Raw genomic sequence first — 23592 nt, forward strand, 5'->3', positions numbered from 1 at the left:
GGTGTCATCTTTTCATACCTAATATATTGAGTATTCTTCTCTACCTTACTTTTTAACTGTTATAGCTTGAACTTGATTAACATTTGCTGCAATTTGAATCATGAATGTATTTTTACTTTTGTGCTATGCGATTCTTTGTACCTAATAAATTGTGATAATGATATTGCTTTTTTACGAACACTTGATTCTGCTCTGTGTTTTGTTCACCTAAAATTCTGGCACTGTTGGAGTAGAGTAGGGAAAAGTAATTTTATTTTGCTTCTCTGTAGATAGAACAAACAGTACATTCTGGCTAAAGCTAAATGACTAAATCCATTACACTCATCAGCATCTAATGTTTAGTACAGAGTCATTTAGCTAAAAGCATATTGATTTGATCCTTTTTTTTTGTGGCATGACTAGTCTCAAACTTAAAAAAACCAGTTACTTCAAAATTACTTTACCCTGGTGTTGTTCAGGATTTCAGTAGTATGGCAAGAAGAACTTATGAAAAAGCTAAGAGAATCTTATAAGCAATGCTACTGTGTAGTTCCATCTTGCATTCCTGAAAGAAAGAGGGGGTAGCAAGCCTATATATAATTAACCTCCCCATGATGAGCTAGTAATTCCATGGCTTAAGATTTTCTTCATCGAAAGATCCCTTTGACGAGACTGTTCAATGGTTTCAAATATAGCACTGTGGTTGTACAGAATTGGTGGATATCCATCTGCAGATGAAATGGCTTTGTTGTCAGCTCTTTCTTTTCTGCAGCTGCTACTGACAGTGTTGGCTCCTATAGATGATATTATAACAATTATAGACTGAAAGGTTGAAAAAGAAACTTGACTCTACAAAATGTCAGAAATCCACAAGCAGAGTATCTTGAGATCCACGAGAAGGACTCGATAGATGATCCCTGCAAATCATAATGTGATTTGTCACTTAGCATAATGTGTGAACTCAACCCTAGTTCTGTTCTAAGTACTTTAATGCCTAAAAGGGGTAGTTATCCACCCCCATGAATCTGCTTTAGCTTGATTGGTTATTAATGTGAAATAAAAGTAGACTATCAGTAACATTGTTCCCTTGGTGGCGTTCTCTTAGAAATAGAAATAGCAATAATACTTAGACTTATATATCGCTTTACAGCCCTCTCTAAGCAGTTTACAGAGTCAGCATATTGCCCCCAACAATCTGAGTCCTCATTTTACTGACCGCCAAACTGCTGACAGTTGGCAGTCAGCGGAATTAGCCTGCACTACCACAGCGCCACCACAGCACATAAATTCTTGGCTTTTGCTTGTCTGTTGAATTCAATCACTATTTTCAGTGAAATAATGGAAAATGAAAAATTGGTTTAATATTACTCTCTTAGAAACAATTTTGGCAGAACTGCCTGTAGCAAAGAACTCTTTTATCACATAGAACACAAAAAAGGTTAAAATACTGAATGCATTCCAGAATATGTAGGCGCATGAACTGAGTGTCCGCATGATAATATATAACCACCTAGTACTGACCTGCTTTAATATACCTCTGGATTTCAGTAGGAAATTTGTTGGCATTTGTTAACTTTGTGTATTTTGCATGTATGCAGGCAAGGTGAAAACTGACCTCTCTATTATCGCAGCAACCATTTTACAGATTGCACTGTTGGAAACCTTACCTGTGGTTTGGCTTTAAGATCCTTTTCCTAATGCAATGGAAATCAATTTTGACTTGTCAGCTGAAGAGGTTCTAGGGAGCTCCGTCCAAATGTAGCCAAAGGATCAGAAGCGGCTTTTGCAAAGAAAAATATGCCTTGGCTGGAATGCTATCTTCCAATTGTGAACAGAAAGTTGGCAAACCTTCAGCATAAAGATTTAAAGGATGTGTATGGGTGACATTGTGTTCAACTCATCTCTGACCCATCAAAAGATTGTCTGCACTTGCCTTTCAAGGGGCCATTTTTAGCTTTTCCCAGAACAAGTCATGCTACCTGGTCTGTCTCTAGTGCATCCTACCAAGGTAAATTGGGCTGGGGCTGGCCTTGCTCCTATTGGCCAATTGAAACTTCACTCTTTGCCCCAACCCTGCCACTTTATTTTTCAGGGTCACCCACTTTTAGCAGTAGATTTCAGGCGTTCCTACTTCTCTTTTCAAATCAAGAGGGGCAGAAAAAGATCATGTTAATCCTGGTTCCTCTCAGAGATCAGAGGAAGTGGGACAAAACTGGCTTTTCAGCCAGGGCCCCTGCAGTAACTTTAAGCTCCCCCGCCCACCCCCAATAGGACAGTGCCTTCCTTCCCGTTTTTCCTCCACTATGGAAGAAGCTAAGCTGTGGGAGAGGACAACTGTATAATGGGAGAAATATGGGGACCAAATTCGCTGCGGAATAGCTTTACCATGGGTTTCTATAGCCAGTCCTCTCGCAGTAAAGCTTTCTACAAGTTTATTAGTGGGATGCTACCTGAAGAGCTGTTTCCAGCTTCCCTGCTGATAAGGGAAATGGGGCATGTGGCTCTTTTTGATGCCAGGAGAACTAATGCAAAGAAAACTCATTTTGCTGCCTGTCTTCCACTTCTCTTGTTAACCATGATTGTCAGAAGAAATCTGCAGTGGGCAAGAGAAGCAGGGGAGAAAGACTCCATGGGACTGGAGAACTAGCAGCAGGAGCCCCCTTGATGATCTTCTAGTAGCTGTGGTAGCACCAGAGGCAATGGTCCCCATCCCAATTCTCTCTTCCCTCCACTTATGGCTCAGATGAAATTCCTATTCTCTTTATTGAGCAGGAGTTGAAAGTGCAATTCTTCTTAGGGTGGCATGATTTTTCCCAACTCCTGCACAAAATGTCACCACTTTACAACTGCCATGTAGAAGTGCCCTACTTCATCATAAAATGTCTTTTTCCTGTTGAAGTACACTCATAAATTAGATGTTACACATGGGCCAAATGATCATGATCCAAATAAGTTATTCCTGAAAACTAACCAAGCTAGTATAAGTGGTTATTTGCCCTTTCTCAAATATGTCTATAATGGAGTACTTCACTTCTATTAATACTGTAATATTCATAAAACTATCTGATTTGCAGGCCAAGTCTGGAGAATCTACTATCTTTGAGATGTTACTTTATGGCAATTCCAAGCATCCTAGCCAGTATGATCCACAGGAAACAACATCTGTAGATGCAAACAATGCAGGGGTGGGTTCCGGCCGCTATGTGCACATGTGCAGTATTGGGAAAATGCTTCTGTGCATGCGCAGAAGCAAAAAAAAGATGGCAGTGCTTATGGCATCAGTTCAGCTGAATCAGACTGAACTGGTAGAACCTCTGAAACAATGTCTTTCTCTTCCCCCTCCCTCCTTATGATATATGTATAAAGGCGAAGGACAAGTTTAACAAATCTTGGGCCAACCATCATTACTTAATATACACTCACATGAGACAATGACTGGGTTTTACACATAATGCTAAGAAATCAAATCTAAGTCAAAATAGTTTGATTTAAACAACATATAAACCAGATTATATTTGGGTTGAAATGTTTGAATTACACATGTGAATTACCGTGTGGCCTGATTTTCACCCTGTATGTGAAAGCAACAGGTTCTAGATATCTATTTGAGATCCATCAAGGGAGATTTTGTGTACCTTGGCTTTTATAAACAAAGGTGGGTTGGCTTCTCTTCCAGTACTTCCACTCTGGTCTTCTGGTTTCCTGTAAGGTGAGGTTTTCAAAAAGACTAGAATCTGTGTTCACTGCACGATCTACCATTGTGTTCTCAGTGCTACTTTTGTCCCTTTCACATTGAGACTCTGAGGAGGATGAGGAAGAACTGGGTAGCACAGCATCATGTTCTGCTTCGGGAGAGGCTTCTATTGCTAAGAATGATGTTGTAGGCTTACTAGTGAATTCTTTTTTAAAATCTCTGGAGGTTAATTCGGCTAAAGAGGGCCATGTCCACCAGCCACTGTATTTAGAGTAGCAGTGGCAGCAATAGGATACACATTGCCTGTGTCTAGGCAATAAGCATGTGTGATGAAAATCACCACAGCAAGGACGGGTAAAACAGCAACATGTGCACCAGCACCTTTGGAAATCACACAGAACACAAGCTGGAATAATTCCATGTGAACAATTGTAGCAGCCAGGCCTGTGAAGTGGCCCCTCAAACTGCTTCCTGCTTGTGTATGGCATATGGATCCTCTCTACAGTTGTCTCCCACCGCACTGGAGAAATCCATAAAGCGAGGCCTAATGGAACTTTGGCTTTCTTCCCATTCCAAAAGCTGACTGTAATTTGCTCATCTTCTTTTTCTGTTGAAAACAATATATAGAATGTTTGTTTTAAAATGCCAAGCATGTGTTCTTAACAATTGACTTTGTTGCTATACTAAGATTTTTATTTTCTTCACACTTGACTATTCCATCTCTTTTGTGAGAAAGGATTTGGGCAGGCTTTTTTTTTTAAGCAGAGGGGGAAAAAGTTTCTCATTTAGCAAGCAAGATGGATGGTGTGCTGGCATCAGATGTAGTCCACAAGGTAGCTAAAGGATGTGTGTCCTATTTTCACAGAACAATAATTTCTCCGTCTGCAGCCTCATTGGCTTCACATCCCCTGATAAGACATCAATGAAGTCTTTCATGGGTTTGTCACACCAAGAAGGATAGGTTGCCTTGGGAACAACAAAGTGATGAAAAATACCCCAAACTCCAGTATTCTCCATCGCATCACAAAATCTAAAACCCCATCTCAAAATATTTTAAAGTATGCCAAGAAAAATAAAATAAAAGAACATATGCATTTTTTTTCAAATGGGAAGAAAACTGGGAAATCAAAAGAAATATTTCAGTCTGAACATAATTCACTTAAATTGTACTTGCAGAAGTCAAAAAGCCCTTTTAAGGCCATTAATCTGTGTAGGGTACAAAATCTGATTTCTGCAAATACTGCAATTCCAAACTGGCAGCTATTTCAATTTTAATAGTGAGCCTCAAACCTTGGTTAAAATGCAATATGTAGTGTAGGGGGAGAGAGATGAGAACACATATGCTCAGTAACAGAGCTTTTTGGCTTAGTCACCATCTTTAATTATACTTTATGCCCACTCATATAGCTGCAAAGAGCTGCCTCCATATTCTCCTTAGGTAGTAGTTTGTGAAGAGCATGTACTACAGCACAACTTTCCACCAGATGCAGACTTAGCAAAACATACCAAGAAAAAACAAAACTTTTAAAGGGTGTTTTTTTACAATTGTACATATTTGGATCAGTTCATTTTTTGGTCTTTTGTTCGGACATGAAATGATTTTTCAAGTTTGCAAGGAGCCTGCTTTCCCATTTTCAGTAAATGATACCTAGGTAGAATCAAAAATGGTTAGACCTTGTCAAAAAGCTTTTTCTAGCTCTTTCTAGAGCAGAGATTCAGAACTATTTAAAATGCTAAACAATATGCATATTCCTATTATTTTTACTTCTCTCTGCACCTGGCTTTGGCTGCAGAAAGCATAGCAATAGCAATAGCAGTTAGACTTATATACCGCTTCATAGGGCTTTCAGCCCTCTCTAAGCGGTTTACAGAGTCAGCATATCGCCCCCACAGTCTGGGTCCTCATTTCACCCACCTCGGAAGGATGGAAGGCTGAGTCAACCTTGAGCCGGTGAGATTTGAACCGCTGAACTGCAGATAACAGTCAGCTGAAATGGCCTGCAGTACTGCACCCTAACTACTGCGCCACCTCGGCTCTTCGTGGGAAAACTGCTCCCACATACTGCACAGTCTACTACCGATATACTAAGTTCTTCCCATGTGCGCCAGAGGTGATATTCAGCAGATTCTGACCAGTTCTGGAGAACTGGTAGCTGAAATTTTGAGTAGTTTGGAGAACCGGTAAATACCACCTCTGACTGGCCTTGCCCTCATCTTACCTCTGCCTCCCAGTCCCAGCTGATTGGGAGGGAATGGGGATTTTACAGTATCCTTCCCCTGCCACACCCACCAAGCCATGCCCACAGAACCGATAGTAAAAAAAATTGAATCCCACCACTGATGTGCACCCAACTCAAAAGAAAATATGAAAGTTTGGGGGTAGGGAAAGGGAAGGGATTGGTGTGTATAAGGGTATTTGTGTTGCTGAAATGTCTTCAAAAGAAGCAGATTACTTAGCAACAAAATAGCCAGCTCTGATACACATTAGTAGACAGTAGTGAAACACTGATGAATGCACCACAGCTGGTCCAAGGCCTCAGATCCAATATCAGATGAAATTGGAAAGGAACATGGGATACTGCAAACAAGAAAGCTACTGGGCATGGATCCCCAGCTGCACTAATCTGCTTATTTGTATGGAAGATAAAGACATTGCATGGAAATATGGGAAAAACTGAGGAACCTATTTCAAACAAAAAGTCACAAATTTTCAAATTTATCTTATATTACAAATTTGTAACAAAGACTTAAAGATGTAGGCAATTTATCGGCGTATTTAGTTTTTTCTTGCAACCAGAACAGTTGAAATAAGGAGAGGTACAATTGCCTATAAATGGCTAAGAATGGCTTTCTGGATTATTATTTGCATAAGGAACATGAAGTATTTTTTTTCTCCAGATTAAAGAAAATCTGAGTCTTGTCCAAATAGATTCAGGATCTTAGAAAGTAAATTGAGGAAAGGAAAGATTTCAAAATCAGACTTCCAAGCTCCTAGGAAAAAGAGGGAGGCAACTACAGGAGAAATTTACATCTCAGGAAGAAATATCCAGAGAGAGATAAGGAATTCTCAGCAGCAAAACATTCATAAAAACAAATATTGTAGCAGTGGAAATATACTTCACCAAAACAAGAGGAAATCAAGAGGAAGAGATGTATCAAGAATGAATTCTGCAAACCAAAATTAAACAAATCCTTCAAGGGAAATAATTTGCAGGATCAATTCATAATTAAAACAAGATCTATATAGTGGGACCCTTCATGTGTTTTTTAAAAGCCTTAGTAGTTTTTCAGGCATAAATAAATATAGTAAAGTTGCAACTTAACTTGCCAAAAATGGATTTTGAAGGGGCAATTTATTTCACTTGTACAAGCTACAAAACAGGGACTGTTGAGATCTGTATGGCAAAAGCTTAGCATGTTCCCAGTCTGGAAATTAATATTATGAATATAAAAACAGAGACAATGTAAAGAGGTAACATTCTTTATGTTCAAACGGAAACATCAAAGTAGTATCATACAATGACATGAAAATATACTGCAAAGGAATATTTTCAGACAAAAATCATTAAGGGCTGTAATATAACAGATTTGACGATAAATGCTAACTGTGTTTCAAAGTTGATGAAGGACAATTTAGCAACGTGTGAATGTTTACTCTTGCTACTCTGAATTCAAATGTATTGACTTCAATAAAGCAAATGCAATTAGAGCCTCTTGTTTATTATCCATTAAAAAAAATCATCCACAAGGCAATTTCTATAGTTACTTTTGTGAGCTATTTCTTATAAATATGCATAGAAGAATTGATTCTGCCACAGAAAGAGGTTATCTAGTGTGATGTAACTTAATGAAAAACAAAAACCAAGTGTTCTTAGGATGTCAGAAATCAATTTAACTTCCCAGCAGGAGAAGAGACAGTGTGGCAGCCTCAACAAGAAGAAACTGTGATCCATGCCAGGAAAAGGGTACCTGAGTCAGTTACTAGCATGTTCTACGCTAGTAGATAAATAGGCACCATTGGCTGCCGAGATGAGCCAGCACTTTGTGTCGCAGTCAGAATCTTGCTGGTACTGAACCCTCTCAGTTGTGACTTCCACTTGTGAGGCGGCTTTGGTGAAGGGAGAAAGGCTTGGATAAAGCCTGAGTCAGAAGGAATATAGATATGAGTCCGAGGTAAGCTTTTCAGAAGAGCCAAAGAAATGTCACTGAAAATACTTTCTCTTCAAGCCAAGAAGGAGGACAACCAAACCCTCCTCACAGCACGACACTGAGAAAATGCCTAAAGCACAAACATAGCTACTAACCATAAGAGGGAAAAAATTATGTGAAGAGATAGTAATCATGAACAGATACACACACCTATGAGAAGGGGGTTGGAAGACACCCCCTCAATTTGGGGTGTATAATCTCATTGAACTGTCTTAGTTTCAGGAGATGCAATAGTTGTAGTGAAAGTTTGTGTTGTGATTCCGTTCTTTGACATGTCCTCTTCAGTTAAACTGATATGCTTATGGCTAACCCAGTTCGTTCGTTCGTTCGTTTATTGATCTTGTATGCCGCCCACTCCTGAAGGACTCCAGGCGGCTTACAATAAACAAGGGAAGGGGATAAATAGACAAAACAACACTTTAAAATATACAACATTCACAGTTACCGTGGGGCTGAATATTTCACAAGCCCCCCGGCCTGCTGGAGCAGCCAGGACTTGGTGGCTTTGCGGAAGGCCAGGAGGGTAGTAAGGGTCCGGATCTCCACGGGGAGGTCGTTCCAAAGGGCAGGAGCTGCAACAGAGAAGGCTCTCCCCCGGGGAGTCGCCAGCCAGTTCCAGTTCCTGCTCTCCCCCACCCATAAATCTTTTCTCCTTTCTTTGGTAGGTAGACACACATATACACACACACACACACAGACTCACACAGAGAGAGAAAGAGAAAGAAAAAGAAAGGAAGAAAGAAAGAAAAAAAAGAAAGAAAAAGTGAGAGAGAGATGAAAGAAAAAAAGGAAAAAGGGACAGAGAGACAAAAGGAAGGAGAGAGAGAGAAAGAAAGAAAGAAAGAAAGAAAAAGAAAGAAAGAAAGAAAGAAAGAAAGAAAGAAAGAAAGAAAGAAAGAAAAAAAAACACATGGCCAGCAAGCCACTCCCACCAGGTCATATGGCCGGCAAGCCACTCTCACAAAGGAGGCTACACCCATAGAGTAGGTTCAAAATTTTTTTGAAACCCACCACTGGTAGGTACTGTCCTAGGTTCCATGTGGTCTAGCGCAGTGTTTTTCAACCTTTTTTGTGCAAAGGCACACTTTTTTCATGAAAAAAATCATGAGGCACACCACCATTAGAAAATGTTAAAAAAATTTAACTCTGTGCCTATATTGACTATATATAAAGTAATTTTCCCACGGCACACCTTACACTATGTCACGGCACACTAGTGTGCCGCGGCACAGTGGTTGAAAAACACTGGTCTAGCGAACTATACGGCCTTTCATTCTTTGGCTAGATCCAAATGCAGCTAGATTAGGTTTTTAAACTTTCTATCTTAATGCAATATCCTAATAAAGATTTTCTTCTTTTTAAAAGAGAAGCACCAGCCTATTTTTATTTCCTTTGGCAAACACAGCCTAAAGCTACTCCCCAAGTACTTTTTTTCTCTTAATGACACCATCATCCCTTGCATTGGGGTGGAGTTGGAGTGACTGAATGGAGTTGAGCATTTATTGGTCGGATGCCCTTCCTAACACCTACATTGCATTCACAGTAATTATTTTCTCCTTGCACCCAGAGAGTGAAATATCTGCCATACCTAGAATCAAACCTAGAGCCTCCTGATTGTGAGTTCCAGCTCTAGTCCACTATGCTTCTCTTAAAGCTATTCCGCAAGTATATGACAAAGTAATTTCAATGTTACCTCGCAGAGGGTCTCTGGTCTCCATGCCCTGGAGGACAGTTCCTGGCCCATACCTCTTCTGCTCTGGTTCCCAGGGGGCCATCACTTTATCACCAGGCAGGATGGAATGTCTCATTCCATTCACACATTCAAAGATATCCCTGCCGGCTGTTTTTTGCAAATAAGGTTTATCTTGCCCCATTACAAATTGTACCAGAAATGATCTTTGCTCACCTTCCTATTAGAAAGAAAAAATATGTTTTTAAAAATAGCACAAATAATTGGAAATTGTTCCTATTGATGACTTAGAACCCTTTTTTTTGAAAAAGTAAACCTGTTCCAGGGAAGAAATAACCACCCAACTTAATTGTTACTTGAATTTCTCTTTGACTGTTTGACCTATATATTAGGCAAAGTTTATATAAGGCTCCTTTTAGTAACCATTAAATTTTATTTCATATGTGAAACTCATTCATAGTTTCCTTTGTCATGCAGCTTTCTTCCATATTTTACAACCACTTTTACTTTCCTGGGTTATCTAGAAGAAAAAGCAAACAGAGGCATTCTTTTCAACTAATTTCAAAAAATGAATACAAAAAGTAGATACAAGATAAATTTTGAATATAGTTAAAAGATGACATAGCTAAAGGAATCCAACATGAACAAAAGTTCCTGCTGCTTTGGTATTAAATCATTTATTCAGTTCTAAGTATCATTTTGTGTATTGATTTGTGGGAATGACATTGAGGGACAAAGTGAAGAGATGCTACCTAGGAAGGGATCAGATTAGAAAGAGAGGAAGTCCTAGTCACTTAATGGTCCGAGAAAGAAACTTAGGAAAGACCAATCCTAATTGATCAAACTGTTAAAGGTGACTGCGGGAGATTTGCATTTTCAGACTTGCATTCATTTGCCTTACAATAAAGTTGAATTATATTAACTGGTTGTGTTTCCTATCTGGCCTATCTGGAAGGGCTGACATTTTGGGCATAACACAAGAAATAATACATTTTAAGCTGAAAATGTTAAATGGAGAATCTATTAACAATCAACCATCCTTTAACGACCAACCGATTTTTTAAAAAAATAAGAAAAACTATTTTGCGATGATTATCTTCCCTCTGTGGATCAATCTTAGCTAAAAGAAATAATGCCAAATGTGTTTGTCATAGTCTATCCTACTCCAGGTGGCTACCTGGGGTTCTCTCTGAGGTAAACATTTCCAGAATTTGGCCCCAAAATTCATTGCTCTTTGATCTATAGGAAGAATTGATAAGTTCAATACCACCAGAAATGACAGTACCTGAAAATCTTTGCTTTTGAACTGAATGCTATACAGCAGAACCCCACACCCCACCCCAAAATTTGGATTATATTATGAAAGGTAACTCAACACATCCATACTATTTGAATAGCTGATTCTGCAGTAAAAGAAAACTGAGCTACCTGGCTATAAAATCAAAAGATTTTCTTCCTCTCACCCCACCATCCCCTTGAGTATTTTCTGTCTGCTCTGGGGCTGTTTAAAGATTAGAATGTTTGTTTTCCTAACTACACTCTGTCTTTGTATGTGGAATGAGAGCCGAGCGCTGAGTTGGTCACACAAAAGCTGGATGCACTCCAGAGGCGCTGCTTTCTGAGTAGCTGGTTCTTCAGAGTTATCGGATGTTGAGTGAGTGTGGTGAGCAAACAAACCTGCTTTTTTGTTTTTTTCAGAAGGAACATACCACGTTTGTTTCAGGTGCTAACAACTAATGAATTGAAGGCAGATTTTCTTTTCTACTGTCAGGTTTATATATCAACACGCCTGCCACCTTTCCAGCAATAATGCTATTTATGAAATATCACTAGTTGCCGAGATCTTCAAAATAGCACAACGCTCTTAGAACTCTGGTGCTACCAAAGAAATAAAAGAACTGGTTTTAACCTGACAAAAAGGTCTAATAAGGTAATCTTATACCCCTAGTTACAACCATTTCCCTCAGTCATGTGCCCTTCAGGTTGCTGCTCCTGCCGTAGTCTTCCTAGATGGCATGTTTCTGTTTGGCTGGGAATAAAGGAGTTGAGTGTAGCAATAGCAAAAGCACTTAGATTTATATATCGCTTAATAGCACTTTACAGCTCTCTCTAAGCAGTTTACAGAGTTAGCATATTGTCCCCAACAATCTGGGTCTTCATTTTACCGACCTCGGATGGATGGAAAGCTGAGTCAACCTTGCGCCAGTCGGGATCGAACTGCTGGCAGTTGGCAGAGTTAGCCTGCAGTACTAACCACCGCGACACAACGGTTATTATTAGTGTATGTAGATTAGGGGTTGAGGAGAGTTGGAGTGAGATTATACTACAAAGTTAGTTCTCAGTATAAGCCATGAAATAAAGAAATTAGTGTTCTGTAATAATTGGATAATTTCCGGCGTCTCTTTCCATTCCCCCCTGCTGCTGGGACTGTTGGTATGATGTTGATATTGAAAATATCTGGAGGGTACTGACTTGCTTATTCTTGGCATAAATTGTATGTTCCTAATGTAGTACACGGTGGTATTAAACAAATAAATGAAACCTAGAAAGGTCAATGTTGGAAAAATTACCCGGCAACTGTCACGAAGTCTTCTAATGATGTTGTTAGAGTTACACTGTTATAACTGGCTAGAAGGCATTCCCTAGGATTTGTTAGAGAAGGAAGAGGGGCTGGATATCATGATTAACAGGCTCTAAACATTGTTTGCGCCTGTCCTAAAATAACATGAGAAAGATCGGGGTGAGAGTTGGAGGTTGGTGAGTAGAAGAGAGGAATTGTGATATCTGGGAAATGAATACAATTGATGTTTATTGCCCTTATCTTGTAACATAACTAGAATAAACAAGTTATGTTATTCTAGCATAACTAGAATAAACTAGTTATTGTAGTTTAAACTTTCTAGTTTGCTCTTCAATTGATTTCAACAGTATTCATCATTTTCTAGTTTATTCTTCTTTGTTTTACAAGAAAAGCGATGGCATCATTTACTATATGGGTAGCAAAGGCTATTCATCCCACAATGAGATCACATGAAATGTATTTTATTTTACTTACTTACTTATTTACTTAATAAATGTATATGCCACTCGTCTCATTGTCAGGCAACTCTGAGTAGCTTATTATCCACAACACTTATATTTCTATATTATATTTCTCTTGGTGTGATTCCTTTGCCCTGTTATCTCTGTCCTTGGATTGATTCAGTATGAATTAAGGGGATCCCTACAACCCTATGCACTGATCCCTTGTTGCACTAAACTGACAAAAATGGTTATTGTGAGTAAGTGCATTTAGTTGAATTTCTGTAGTTTCTTTATATTAGTTGGTGTACATTTAATCACTTTTATAACCATGTAGAAAATAATCTTGCAACTTGCCTCTAAATCTTTTATGATTGTTCCTTGGTAATAATAAGGGTCATTTTCTTTTTTTGCCAGAACAGGACTACCAACATCCAGTGATCTCCCCAAATTCTGTCCTGCCCTACATTTTGGATCAAGAAGAAAGGGACAGCAGCTCCAACACAAACACCTTGAAATAAAACGGAAGAATGTTAGCCAAGAACCCCACAGCAAAAACTAATCACACATAACAATAAATGTTATCTAACATGTAAGCTACACGTGTTTAAAGCCCAGTTTAAATCCATGTGTGTCTGCAGGTGTGGTTAAAAAAATATCAAATTGACAGTCACGCCAGTACAATAAATGTTCTTTTTCTTTTTATGCATGTTCCATGGGACTATCATGGCTGCCATCTTGATTTCTTTTAACCATACTCTACGGACACCCCTGGTCCCAGGAGGAAAAAATCACACTTAGCAAATTCTCCTAAGCATTACCCCCACCTGCTTGAGTAAAAAAATAAAATAAAAGCAAGAATGTACAATATAAGACTATATTTGTGGAATTCTGGGATATAGAAAGACAGAGTTTAATGTCTTAATCTCTTCTCATTTTAAACAAATTAATATTATTTGTTTCTTTATTACCTTCTTGTGAGAAGTGGGCTAATGCCATAGGAAGGATGCGCTAACAAGCAGCCACTGCAGCTGGAACTGGGATTAACTATGACATTTCTGTGAAAAGATTCAGCATGCCTGGGCACCGTACAGCAGTGCTTGTGGTATGGCCAAGAGGACAAGGTATATTCGCTCATTTTTTCAGGGCTCTCTCTACAATAAAAAGGAGCATAGCCTATTATACAAATGTGCATTCTTTACTTGAAAATGTATTTAAATCAGGCTCTTCTCCACAAATAACTGATCTAGAGATGAACATCTTGTTTTTTTCCCCAGAAATATAAGGAAATATTTGGTGCAATTGCAAACTGATCCATACTTAACCAATGGTTAACAAAGTTCTGGAGACTGCTGCAAATGTCATAGAAAAACCCTGAGAGCCAAACACTTCAAATCAATGTACTTAATTTTGAATTGCTTCATACCATCCCTCCCAGATCCGTCTGTTCTTTTTGCTAGATTCCCCAGACTGTCTTTTGAATAGGCTCATTCAATGTCTTCATTCTTTTTCTCCAGTTGCTGGAAGCACAATCTTTTTGCAGCCAATTAAGGATAAAAATTACCCATAATAATCCCAAAAGTGTTTTCCAAAAGGCAACTGGATTTTCTTAGGTTTTTTTCCTTTGAAAATGTTCTGTTTTTCATCCAAGAAGCTTCTGAAGTTCAAGTAGAGCTAGAACTGAAGAAGTTTCATGGATATGAAGAAAAACGTTTTCAAAGGAGACCCCCCCCCCCAAAGAAAGTCCAGTTGCCTTTTGGAAAAAGCACCTTTGGGACAACTATGACCTGGATGATTGAGAATCTCCATAGACATTTTACCCGTAATAATTTGTTAGGAACATTAGCTCTAGGATTCTCAAACTATAGGCCATGACTCCTAAGTACTGTATTGCAACAGGAACAGAGGTGGTATTCAGCAGGTTCTAACCAATTCTGGAGAATCAGTAGCAGAAATTTTGAGTAGTTCAGAGAACCGGTAAATACCACCTCTGACTGGTCCTGCCCCCATGTATTCTCTGCCTCCCGAGTCCCAGCTGATTGGGAGGGAATGGGGATTTTGCAGTAACCTTCCCCTGGAGTAGAGAGGGAATGGATATTTTACAATATCCTTCCCTGCCACACCCACTAAGCCACGCGCGCCAAGGCAAGCCATGCCCACCAAGCCACACCCACAGAACCGGTAGTAAAATTTTTGAATCCCACCACTGAATTTATTTTAGAGGGCCGTGGTACTGCAAAGTTTGAGAAACTAACCTTAGCCATTGCTGCCTAAGTGGACTTTGGGCTGGCTATTCCTTTTGCATCCAGGGTCTTAGGATTTCTTGAGCATAGCTAAGTGATTGAAGAATGTGCTACCATCATAATTTACAACTCTGGTGCATATGACATAAGGCAAAATTATGAATGTTTTCTTGGTTTCTTGTTGGTTTCTATATAATAACCAGTGGTCAGGAGAGAAGTGAAATAATGTTTTTCTTGTTTCTTAAGAAGCTACTCCAGTCGCCCTTAGGACAATCTGGTTTTGCTTATTTGTTTATGCTTACTAAAATTATAATCCTCCTTTCTTTGAAATCAGTTGGACGCACCTTGTGCTCTACAAATAGCAACGTAACAAAACTTTCTTTATAAATGAAAGCACTTCTATAGTAGTTTCTATACTGGTCAGAAGGGAAAGGAGGGGAAGAGACTGGGAAAACATTGGTATTTGAGTTTATTCCTTTTTTTAAAAGAGAGAGGGAGCAAAGGGAGGAAGAGAGAGAGTGGGGAGAGATGCAACTGCTCTGCAAATCCCAACTGCTGGATTTACTTATTTTAGGAGTGTCTTGTTTCCTCTCTGTTTTAATGTGATGAAATGCACATAAACAATTTGGATGTTTTATTTGGATCAACCCCCAAAGGTCATCTCTTTGGGGTTTGACAGACAGAGTATGCTGGGAGACTAACAAAGAGATGTTGATCATGGTGAGTCACAAATGGGGTAATCATCTCCCTGTTTCTGATGCTAAAATGTTGGCAGGTCGAGTATTTTGCATAATTGAGCAATATGTTTGATGTCTGGAAATAGCTCCAAAATGACTGGAGGGGTGGGGGGTTGGGAGCTTTACAGGTAAATGTAATGTATTCATAAAATATATGAAAATTCTTTTCTTAGTACAAGTAAGCTTGCAAGTTGCACCTGTTCGCTTAGAAGAAAATGTTACTGAACTCGGTATGACACAGAATTGCAGTGCAGGCCTGTGAGTTTGCTTCAGTCAGATTATTATAGTAGTGCAAGTACAGATAGTCCTTGACTTTCAACAGTTTTTTTATAATGACCATTCAAAGTTACAACCGAACTGAAAAATAGTGACTTCTGACCATTTTTTACACATGACCATTGTGGTATCTCCTTTGTTGGGGATACCTAGCTCAGATATATAAGACCATATGGGGAGAAACCACGTGTCAGGTAACCTGGCCGCAAGTTTCTTGAATGTTTAAATGTAAAAATCAAAGCATTTTAAGTGCAGTTCAGAAACAGGCTGGCATTGAATCTTATTGCTGACAGGATTTAGGAAAACATGTTATAGGACCCATTTTGTTCTTGAGAACAAAAAGCACAAAGAAAATCACATGGCAAATGCATCTTTATCATTGCAATATTTCACTGCTGATTCCCAGGTTCCTATAATTACCAGAAAATATGGGCATCTCTCCTACAAAGACCGTCTTCATCATAGAGCTCATGATACAGAAAGCACTTTATGTAAGTGCTTGAAGAAATGTTTTGACTTGTTCACTGTTCTCCGCATTTATCCTGACTGACTTTTCAAAATAAAGAGACTTCACAGTGACAGGCAGTGAGACATTATTTTGTGACTGTCAAAGTAATATTTACAAAGTGATAGCAGCTTCAGGCATCTCAAACTTTAGCAGATATGCTGACAAAAAGATTTGACTTGGTATAGTTTGTCAGGATAAAGAAAGCAGATGATGGCTTTAACATAACCGTGCTGGCAAGCATTGGCTTATTATTTTATTCATCTTCCAGAAATAATTTTGAAAGAACTTCCACAGGTTAAAAAAAGAACTTAGATCAAGGGTGTCAAACTCGCGGTGTCATGGCGGCGTCACATGATGTATCATGACTTTCCCCCTCCGCTAAACTGGGCGTGGGCGTGACCAGCGTTTGATGCATCTGGCTCGTGGGATGTCCTGGCTTAGATGATATTCTCCCACAAGAGATGCTCTGATTAAAAGAATCTTGAGTTCAGCCAACAAAGAATGCAATGCATCATGTAACATGCCTTAGATCAGTGTTTCTCAACCTTGGCGACTTTAAGTCCTGTGGACTTCAACTCCCAGAATCCCCCAGCCAGACGTCCACAGGACTTAAAGTCGCCAAAGTTGAGAAACACTGCCTTAGATAATTTAGATAATTGTCATGTAACAGGATAATTGTATGTCTATGAGTAGTTAAGTATCCTTAACTGTCATTATAAAATCATTAAAACTTACTTCCAAGTTGCTGAGCCCAGGATACGTTTGTAGGACTAACAAGCTTATTCAAGCAGCCTGAACTCCACCTTTACCAGCCTCTCTCTAATATGGTCTTCTAACTACCCCTGTTAATTCTCTGAAGAACATTTACTTGTTTGCCTGCCTCGTAGTTGGGTTATTATCAATTACATGTTGTGAATGACCACTTCCCATTGGTTGTTCTCTGCATGTTAGGATGGAATGAAAGTATGAAGCAGGGTTGATTTTTCAATTATTTTTCAATTATTCTTTCTTTAAAAAGTCATCTCCAGTATTCTTCCTCCATCAATGCCCAAATAGTACTGCTGAATCAATGCAGAACAGTCTTCTGTGTGTTTTATGAACTCTGATATGTTCCTTTTAGACAAATTTAAATTCTCAGGAATGTATCTGGGAATTGATCTGCATTTATAATATTTTTGTTTTGTTTTGCTGAGTAACAAAAAGCATCACTAACATTGAATCCCTGGTAACTTTATTTCATTGACTAGCCCCTAGGTAATTGTCTAAGAAAAATACTACAGCATTAGCCTTTTTAAAAAACCATAATTCTTAAATAATAAAGAACTATAGAGTAGCATAGGTATACTTTGCTACGCCAGCATCTTTCAAGAAGTTTCGCCTGGTAGAAGATCCTAGAAGCTTATAGCGGTATTCACTTGAATGAATGAAATTAAATGACAATAGCTAACAAGTACAGTACTGGCAGAAATACTACTGGGTATATCAGGTAGCTTTTTTGTAAAACGATCTGGAAAGTTGGAGAGATTATCAATGTAAAAGCAATTTTAAAAAACAACTCACCAGAGTCCGCTGTACTGAGAATTACTGAACTGGACTGACCTTGGCAATATTGAACTGCTTTGCTGCTGGGCAGAGTTGGTAGCTAATGTTTTCTGTTACTAAGGAGGTTGCCATGGACTCATTGCTACCAGGAATATAATGTAAAAGAGCAAAGCACACGCACACACACACACACACACACACACACACACAGACACCAGCAAGAATTGGTCTCAGTCTTCCTTCTCAGGTTACTGACATCAGCCAAAAACTAAGCAAGATCAGAAAAGGAACACTGGGGACTGACAGAAAATGTTGTTCAGCATCCTACATCTCTGTGCAATGAAGCCCTTCCTTCAGGGGAAGGACCCATGGTGCTACTGCAGAAAAAGCATTTGATCCACAATTTATTGCAATCCTACTCAATCCGTCCATCCTTTATACTCTTTTTTCAAGAGGGAAAGATAAGGTCTAAATAAAACTGGCAGAAGCAGCTTCTCCCAGAACTTTTTGTAGGCTAAATCCAGTTTGTGCCAATTACCTAATTGCTAAATAAAGTTATTATGGTGGGTTCCTACCGGCGTTGGTACTGGTTCACTGCATGCATGTGCACAGTTCACTGTAAATTGTTCTGCGCATGCTAAAAAAAACATGCTGGCAATGGCAGCGGAGACTGGGGAACCAGTTTTGGGGCATGGCCAGCCTGGGTCACTACTGGTTTTGTGACCCAGGCCAAATTACCACTACTGGTTCGCCCAAGCCGGTGTGAATTGGTAGGAATCCACCTCTGGGTTCCAGGCAGCCTTCTTTGACCGTCATCTTATTCATACTCAGTAGAAATTGCTTTAAAAGTATCTCAGCAATGAATGATTTTGATCCAGGGGTGGGTTACGGCAGGCACTACTGCCAGTTCGCTTATGAGTGTACTGTGCGTGCGTGCATGTGCAGTGCAATAAAAATTGTGCAGAAGCAAAAAAACAAGATGGCAGTGCCATAAGGGCATGGCAGACCTGGATCCCTGCCAGTTCCAGCAACCCAGGAGGCCAAACCACTACCGTTTCAGCTGAACCGGTGTTTTGATCCCACTGGAGGAAGAATCTCAGAAAATTGAAACCTAGTATATTTGTCTGTTTTTTTATCCCACAACCGGGCCAAATCTAAAAAAAGGCCTCTATCAGTTACAACAGGAGAGTCCATAAGGTGTGATTAAAAAAAAGTCAAAATAGTGGCTTTAAAAATAAAATACAGTATCCCAAGATCGATAGGGCTCTGTTCTTGGTGTATTTTTTAAAGTACTATATTCTCTACACAAATCAAGCAGTTTGCTTTAAGAGGTATAATTACAATACCAGTTTTTGCCTTGTATCCAAATATCCAGCAACTTTATAAACTTATTTGTCACCTTATTTGTAATTTATTTGTCACCTTCAGGGAAATTTTAATTATTGAGTGGATTTTAAAAAAATCTAACAAATGAATACTGTAAATAAAATTAATGATTTTCACAAAATACCAGAATATTTCAATCCTTTTTATTAAAATATATACTTACTTAAAATGAACTGCTTGAAATGATACAGTAGGATTATTTCCTTTCCGATTGTAATAAAAATTACTCACATATTATTGCTCATTTTAAAGAATCATTTCAAATTCTAGATGATGTAATTATTTAAAATCTGCACACCCTAAATATCTCACAGGCATATGTAATACCGTTTAGCAATGTTAATCTTGCAACTAATTTTGATCTCTAGGGAGAAGATATTTCTTATTTTGATATTTTTTAATTTTGATCTATACAAGCAAGATATTTCAGATCTGATTGCATTTGCCCTGTGCAGAAGAGCTTATAAAGTCCTTGATGATGGATCATTTTGAGTAGTCCTTGAGGGGGGAATGGTGAAGGCCTCTGCAATCCTCCTCTGAATGGTCAGAAAGTAGAGACTGGAGAAACTTGATGTATTTAATTGCAGCTCTGAGTGTTTCAACCTTGCTGAGCCGTTTGTCTAAGTATTCTGGTGGTAAATGGTGTCTAAGCTTGGCATAGCCTTCATTGACACATTTAACTCTCTGCCTTTCCCTTTCGTTTCTTTTTCGGATGAATGCTGGGCTGCAAGAGTAGTCACATCGGCCAAAATTTCCACAGGAGACTTGAAATGGGAAGCCACAAGGATTGCTGTAGAAATTCTCAGGAGTTGGAGGTTCTGCTGTTAATGGAAGTAGAGGTAACTCTTCAGGGCCATTGAATTGACTGAGGTCCTCTGGGCACAAATGAAAAGTGGCAAAAAGGTCTCGATAGCAAAATCTGGACATCTGTCCCACGTAGGAGTCACTGAAGATTGGCAATTTATCCATGGCATCCCAGGAGATCTTCCTGGCTATGGTGCCTTAGGCAAAGCTGAAAAGTTCAAATGCGTATGAGCACAGTGAGTCACAGGTTGCCCAAGACTAGATGTGATTATCAGAATTTTTAGTGCACTTCAGATGTAATGAAAATATGTGGGAGAATGTACAGATGTAGTCCTGACCTCTTAGCTATAATAATTTGAAAGAAAAAGGGATGTGATTACATTGCCAATATATGTGACCAGTGTTTACAGCCCAGTAAATCTTTGCTCTTTATCTTGATTCACAAATGTTAAGATTGACCAAGCGTCACAAATTTTAAGCTTTACTAGAAATAATTTCCCTTGTTATTTCTTTTGTTTAGTCCTCATGATTTGAGTCTATACCTAGCTTTGCTCATCTTATAATTAGTTCCAGGGAAAGGGGATGTTCTACAGAGTTTACAATATTAGTAACTGTTCTATAAAATCAAACAGACATAAATACTCTTCATATTGGCTAGATTGTGTCTCAGCTTTTAGCAGGTATATTCTGTTTGGACAATATTTAATGAAATATTTATCCATAATACAGTTTTTCCAATAATAAAGAACATTGTATTATGTGCATGTCTTATGCTATGTTGCAACATTCTATATCAACAGTACAGAAATAACATTTATCCTTTCTTAAGCATTGATTTGCTTATTTATAAGAAATCATATAAGCAAGCAAAACCTTTCTTGTATGGAGGATTTCTTCATATCACCATACCATCAGACATTTTACTTTAAGTATGTAAAAGTAACCATCAAATCATATCACCTTAGACAAACAATATTGTTAGGACTTCTGTGGTACATAAGAAATCTACATAATGAGTTTAAATACACTAATTACTTCAGAACATTTAAGAAAGCTACCTCATCTCAGTTGAAGGTTCAGGTTAACTGCTCCAATATCAGACAACTCCTAGAGTTAGAAAATAAGTCTAAATTATTGATTCCTACAAGGTGAAAGGAGAAATTCCAAAATCACTTAGCAAATTCTAAAATATTGTACAACATCTGAGCTCTAGAGCATCACATTAGTATAAATCATCTTTTGTGTTAGAGGATAAAAAAGCCCCTGAAGTATTTAACCTCATGTATAATTTAGATATTTAAAAATCCAAGGTTAACATTAATACAATGAAAGCCATGCAAAATTTGCTATTAGCCTGGGTGTCTTACCTGACTTCCACAGTTCTTATGTTTGGTGGATTGAGTCAAAGTCAGCTCTAAATTTATACTCAAATGACAATATGCAAAGTAGCTTACAGTTAGATCTGCTCATTTCTGGTTTAGCTTCTTCCACCCACACTGTAGCTTTAAAGGCAACAAATATTGATGTATTTGAATGCATAACATATTATATGACTGTTAATATCTAATGTGCAGCATATTTATATCCTTCCAAGATATGTTGTAACATTCTAATTCTAGATGCATTTACTAGATCAGCTATTTTTATGTAGATTTATTAAATGTATATCATTTTTATCATCAAAATAATAACTTAATGCTGAATGTTTACTGTCTGAAAAGATTAATTGAAAATGTCAAAAAAAGTTGACAGCTTATTAGTAAGACTCAATGCCAGAAGGCATTCAATTTATCAAAAGAGCTGGTAACGTAAAGAACTTACTTTCAGTAGTCTTTGATTATGATTTATTAAAGGAATAAATTCATCTTTTAAAATGAAAAGACGTGAACAATGTAAGAAATTAATGGAAGAGTAGATTCTTAGCAATCCCCCTCGACATCCCAACCTGGCTGCCTTCCCAGTGATGGGTTTCTGGTTGTGCTTATAATTCCAAATATATAACTGAAACTCTATAGGAATAGAGGGAATTCCAGCTGGGCAGAAAACAGCAAGCAATGAAACATTAAACATCATTGATCCCAGATGTTCTCAATCCTAAATACTAATCGGATCCCAGTTACTTTTCCTTTTAGTAGATCCCAGTTAATTCCCTGGTTTTTCAATAATAGATATAATAGACAGAAGCAGAGGCAATAGTGGTAAGGATAGGAAAGCGTAAAATAGGACTACAATCTAGACCAGGGGTCCCAAATCCCTTGTCTGTAGCCTGGTACTGGTTCATGGTCCATCGGAAACCAGGCCGTACAAGTGGGTGTGCATGCAAAGCTCCATTTGTGCAAAGGGTAAGTGTGCATGCGAAACCATCCGCCCTGCCTCTGCTACTACCAATCTGCGGAGCTGGAAAGATTGGGAACCGCTGGTCTAGACCATACATGATAATAGCAATAATAATTCCAAGCAAGAACATCTCAGCAAGATTTCAATAGCCAAATTAACCACAAAAATGGAAATGATTTTTTTTTTAAATAGAAAAATCAGGATTTTTTTTTCGGTTAGGAAAGTTTTCTTGTACTTAAAGTTAATAATGAAATAGTTGTAATAGTCACAGATGAAGTTAGATAGAAATCCATACAAAAATCTTTTACAAATGGTATAGTGGAATGAGAGAAACTTTTGTCAAGAGGGAATAATTTTAGAAACTGATGCTTCTAGAAATCAAGGTACAATACATAGTAAACCAATTTTCAAATTAGAAAGTATCAAGTACAATTGAACTGTTTCAAGCCAGGGAGGAAAAATCTCAATCTGATGATTGAGGACAAATAAACTAACTGATCCCTTAAAACAATGAATGGCAAGCAGAAACAGATATTTGAAGCCAATAAAGAATATTTATAGTTCAGGGTTGATATGAGGAGTCCTTGGTGCTTTCTGAGCTTGCTTGTTTTCTTGCATACATTTCATTACTCACACTAGGTAACATCATCAGCAAAGAAAAAAATATTTAAGTAAACTCATTCTGAAAATACTGCAATGAGAATGAATATTGATACCTATAACCCATGAACCAATTTCAAATCTTATGTGCAACAGATCATTTTGGACATTCAAACATGAAGGCTTTCTTGCAGCTTGGGAGAGTATGAGAAAAACTATAACCTTCCTCCTTTGTGGATTTAGCTAACTCAGTGCTTGCATAAACCCTGCCTCCATTTTGTAGTTCCTCAGGAAATGCAGACTTTTCATGCATTAGAGATCACAGCATCATAGATGCAATAATTACTAATTAAATTTTGCTAAGGATGCATCCCTGCAAGTACCAGGAAGTACCTGTTAAGGAAGCATGGCAGGAAAGGATTACATCTCTATCTCCCGTTTGCATGCATACTATAGACATTTGGTTGGCCAGTGAAAAACAACATGCTGGCTTAAGATGGGTCTCTGAACCTGCAAGACTGTTCTGCACATGTGGCTGATCTACAGGGAAATTTTGTACTACCAGA

General features: G+C 38.3%; 2 protein-coding genes and 1 long non-coding RNA gene across 3 annotated transcripts; all 3 read right to left on the minus strand.

Annotated features, from left to right (window-relative positions):
- Positions 1-3: 3 nt before the first annotated feature.
- On the minus strand, positions 4-18010 carry CUNH11orf16 (chromosome unknown C11orf16 homolog). Its single transcript, XM_014055222.2, has 6 exons — positions 17918-18010; positions 13565-13747; positions 12951-13104; positions 9576-9792; positions 3615-4280; positions 4-773 (listed from the first exon to the last, which is right to left on the minus strand). The coding sequence occupies exons 2-6, from the start codon at positions 13729-13731 to the stop codon at positions 580-582; spliced, it is 1398 nt and encodes a 465-aa protein (XP_013910697.2). The 5' UTR covers positions 13732-13747; positions 17918-18010; the 3' UTR covers positions 4-579.
- Positions 18011-19768: 1758 nt separating this feature from the next.
- On the minus strand, positions 19769-20254 carry ASCL3 (achaete-scute family bHLH transcription factor 3). The gene has a single exon (XM_014055209.2). It carries the CDS (start codon positions 20252-20254, stop codon positions 19769-19771), a length of 486 nt encoding a protein of 161 aa, XP_013910684.1.
- Positions 20255-20269: 15 nt separating this feature from the next.
- Positions 20270-21885, minus strand: LOC148049606 (uncharacterized). The gene is made up of 3 exons (XR_015697361.1): positions 21457-21885; positions 21148-21196; positions 20270-20297 (listed from the first exon to the last, which is right to left on the minus strand). It is a non-coding gene; the product is annotated as an uncharacterized LOC148049606 (long non-coding RNA).
- Positions 21886-23592: the final 1707 nt, after the last annotated feature.

The sequence above is a fragment of the Thamnophis sirtalis genome, unplaced genomic scaffold (assembly GCF_051295495.1).
Source record: "Thamnophis sirtalis isolate CommonGarterSnake01/CBP01778 unplaced genomic scaffold, rThaSir2_p1.2 scaffold_1, whole genome shotgun sequence".
Classification (NCBI taxonomy): domain Eukaryota; kingdom Metazoa; phylum Chordata; class Lepidosauria; order Squamata; family Natricidae; genus Thamnophis; species Thamnophis sirtalis.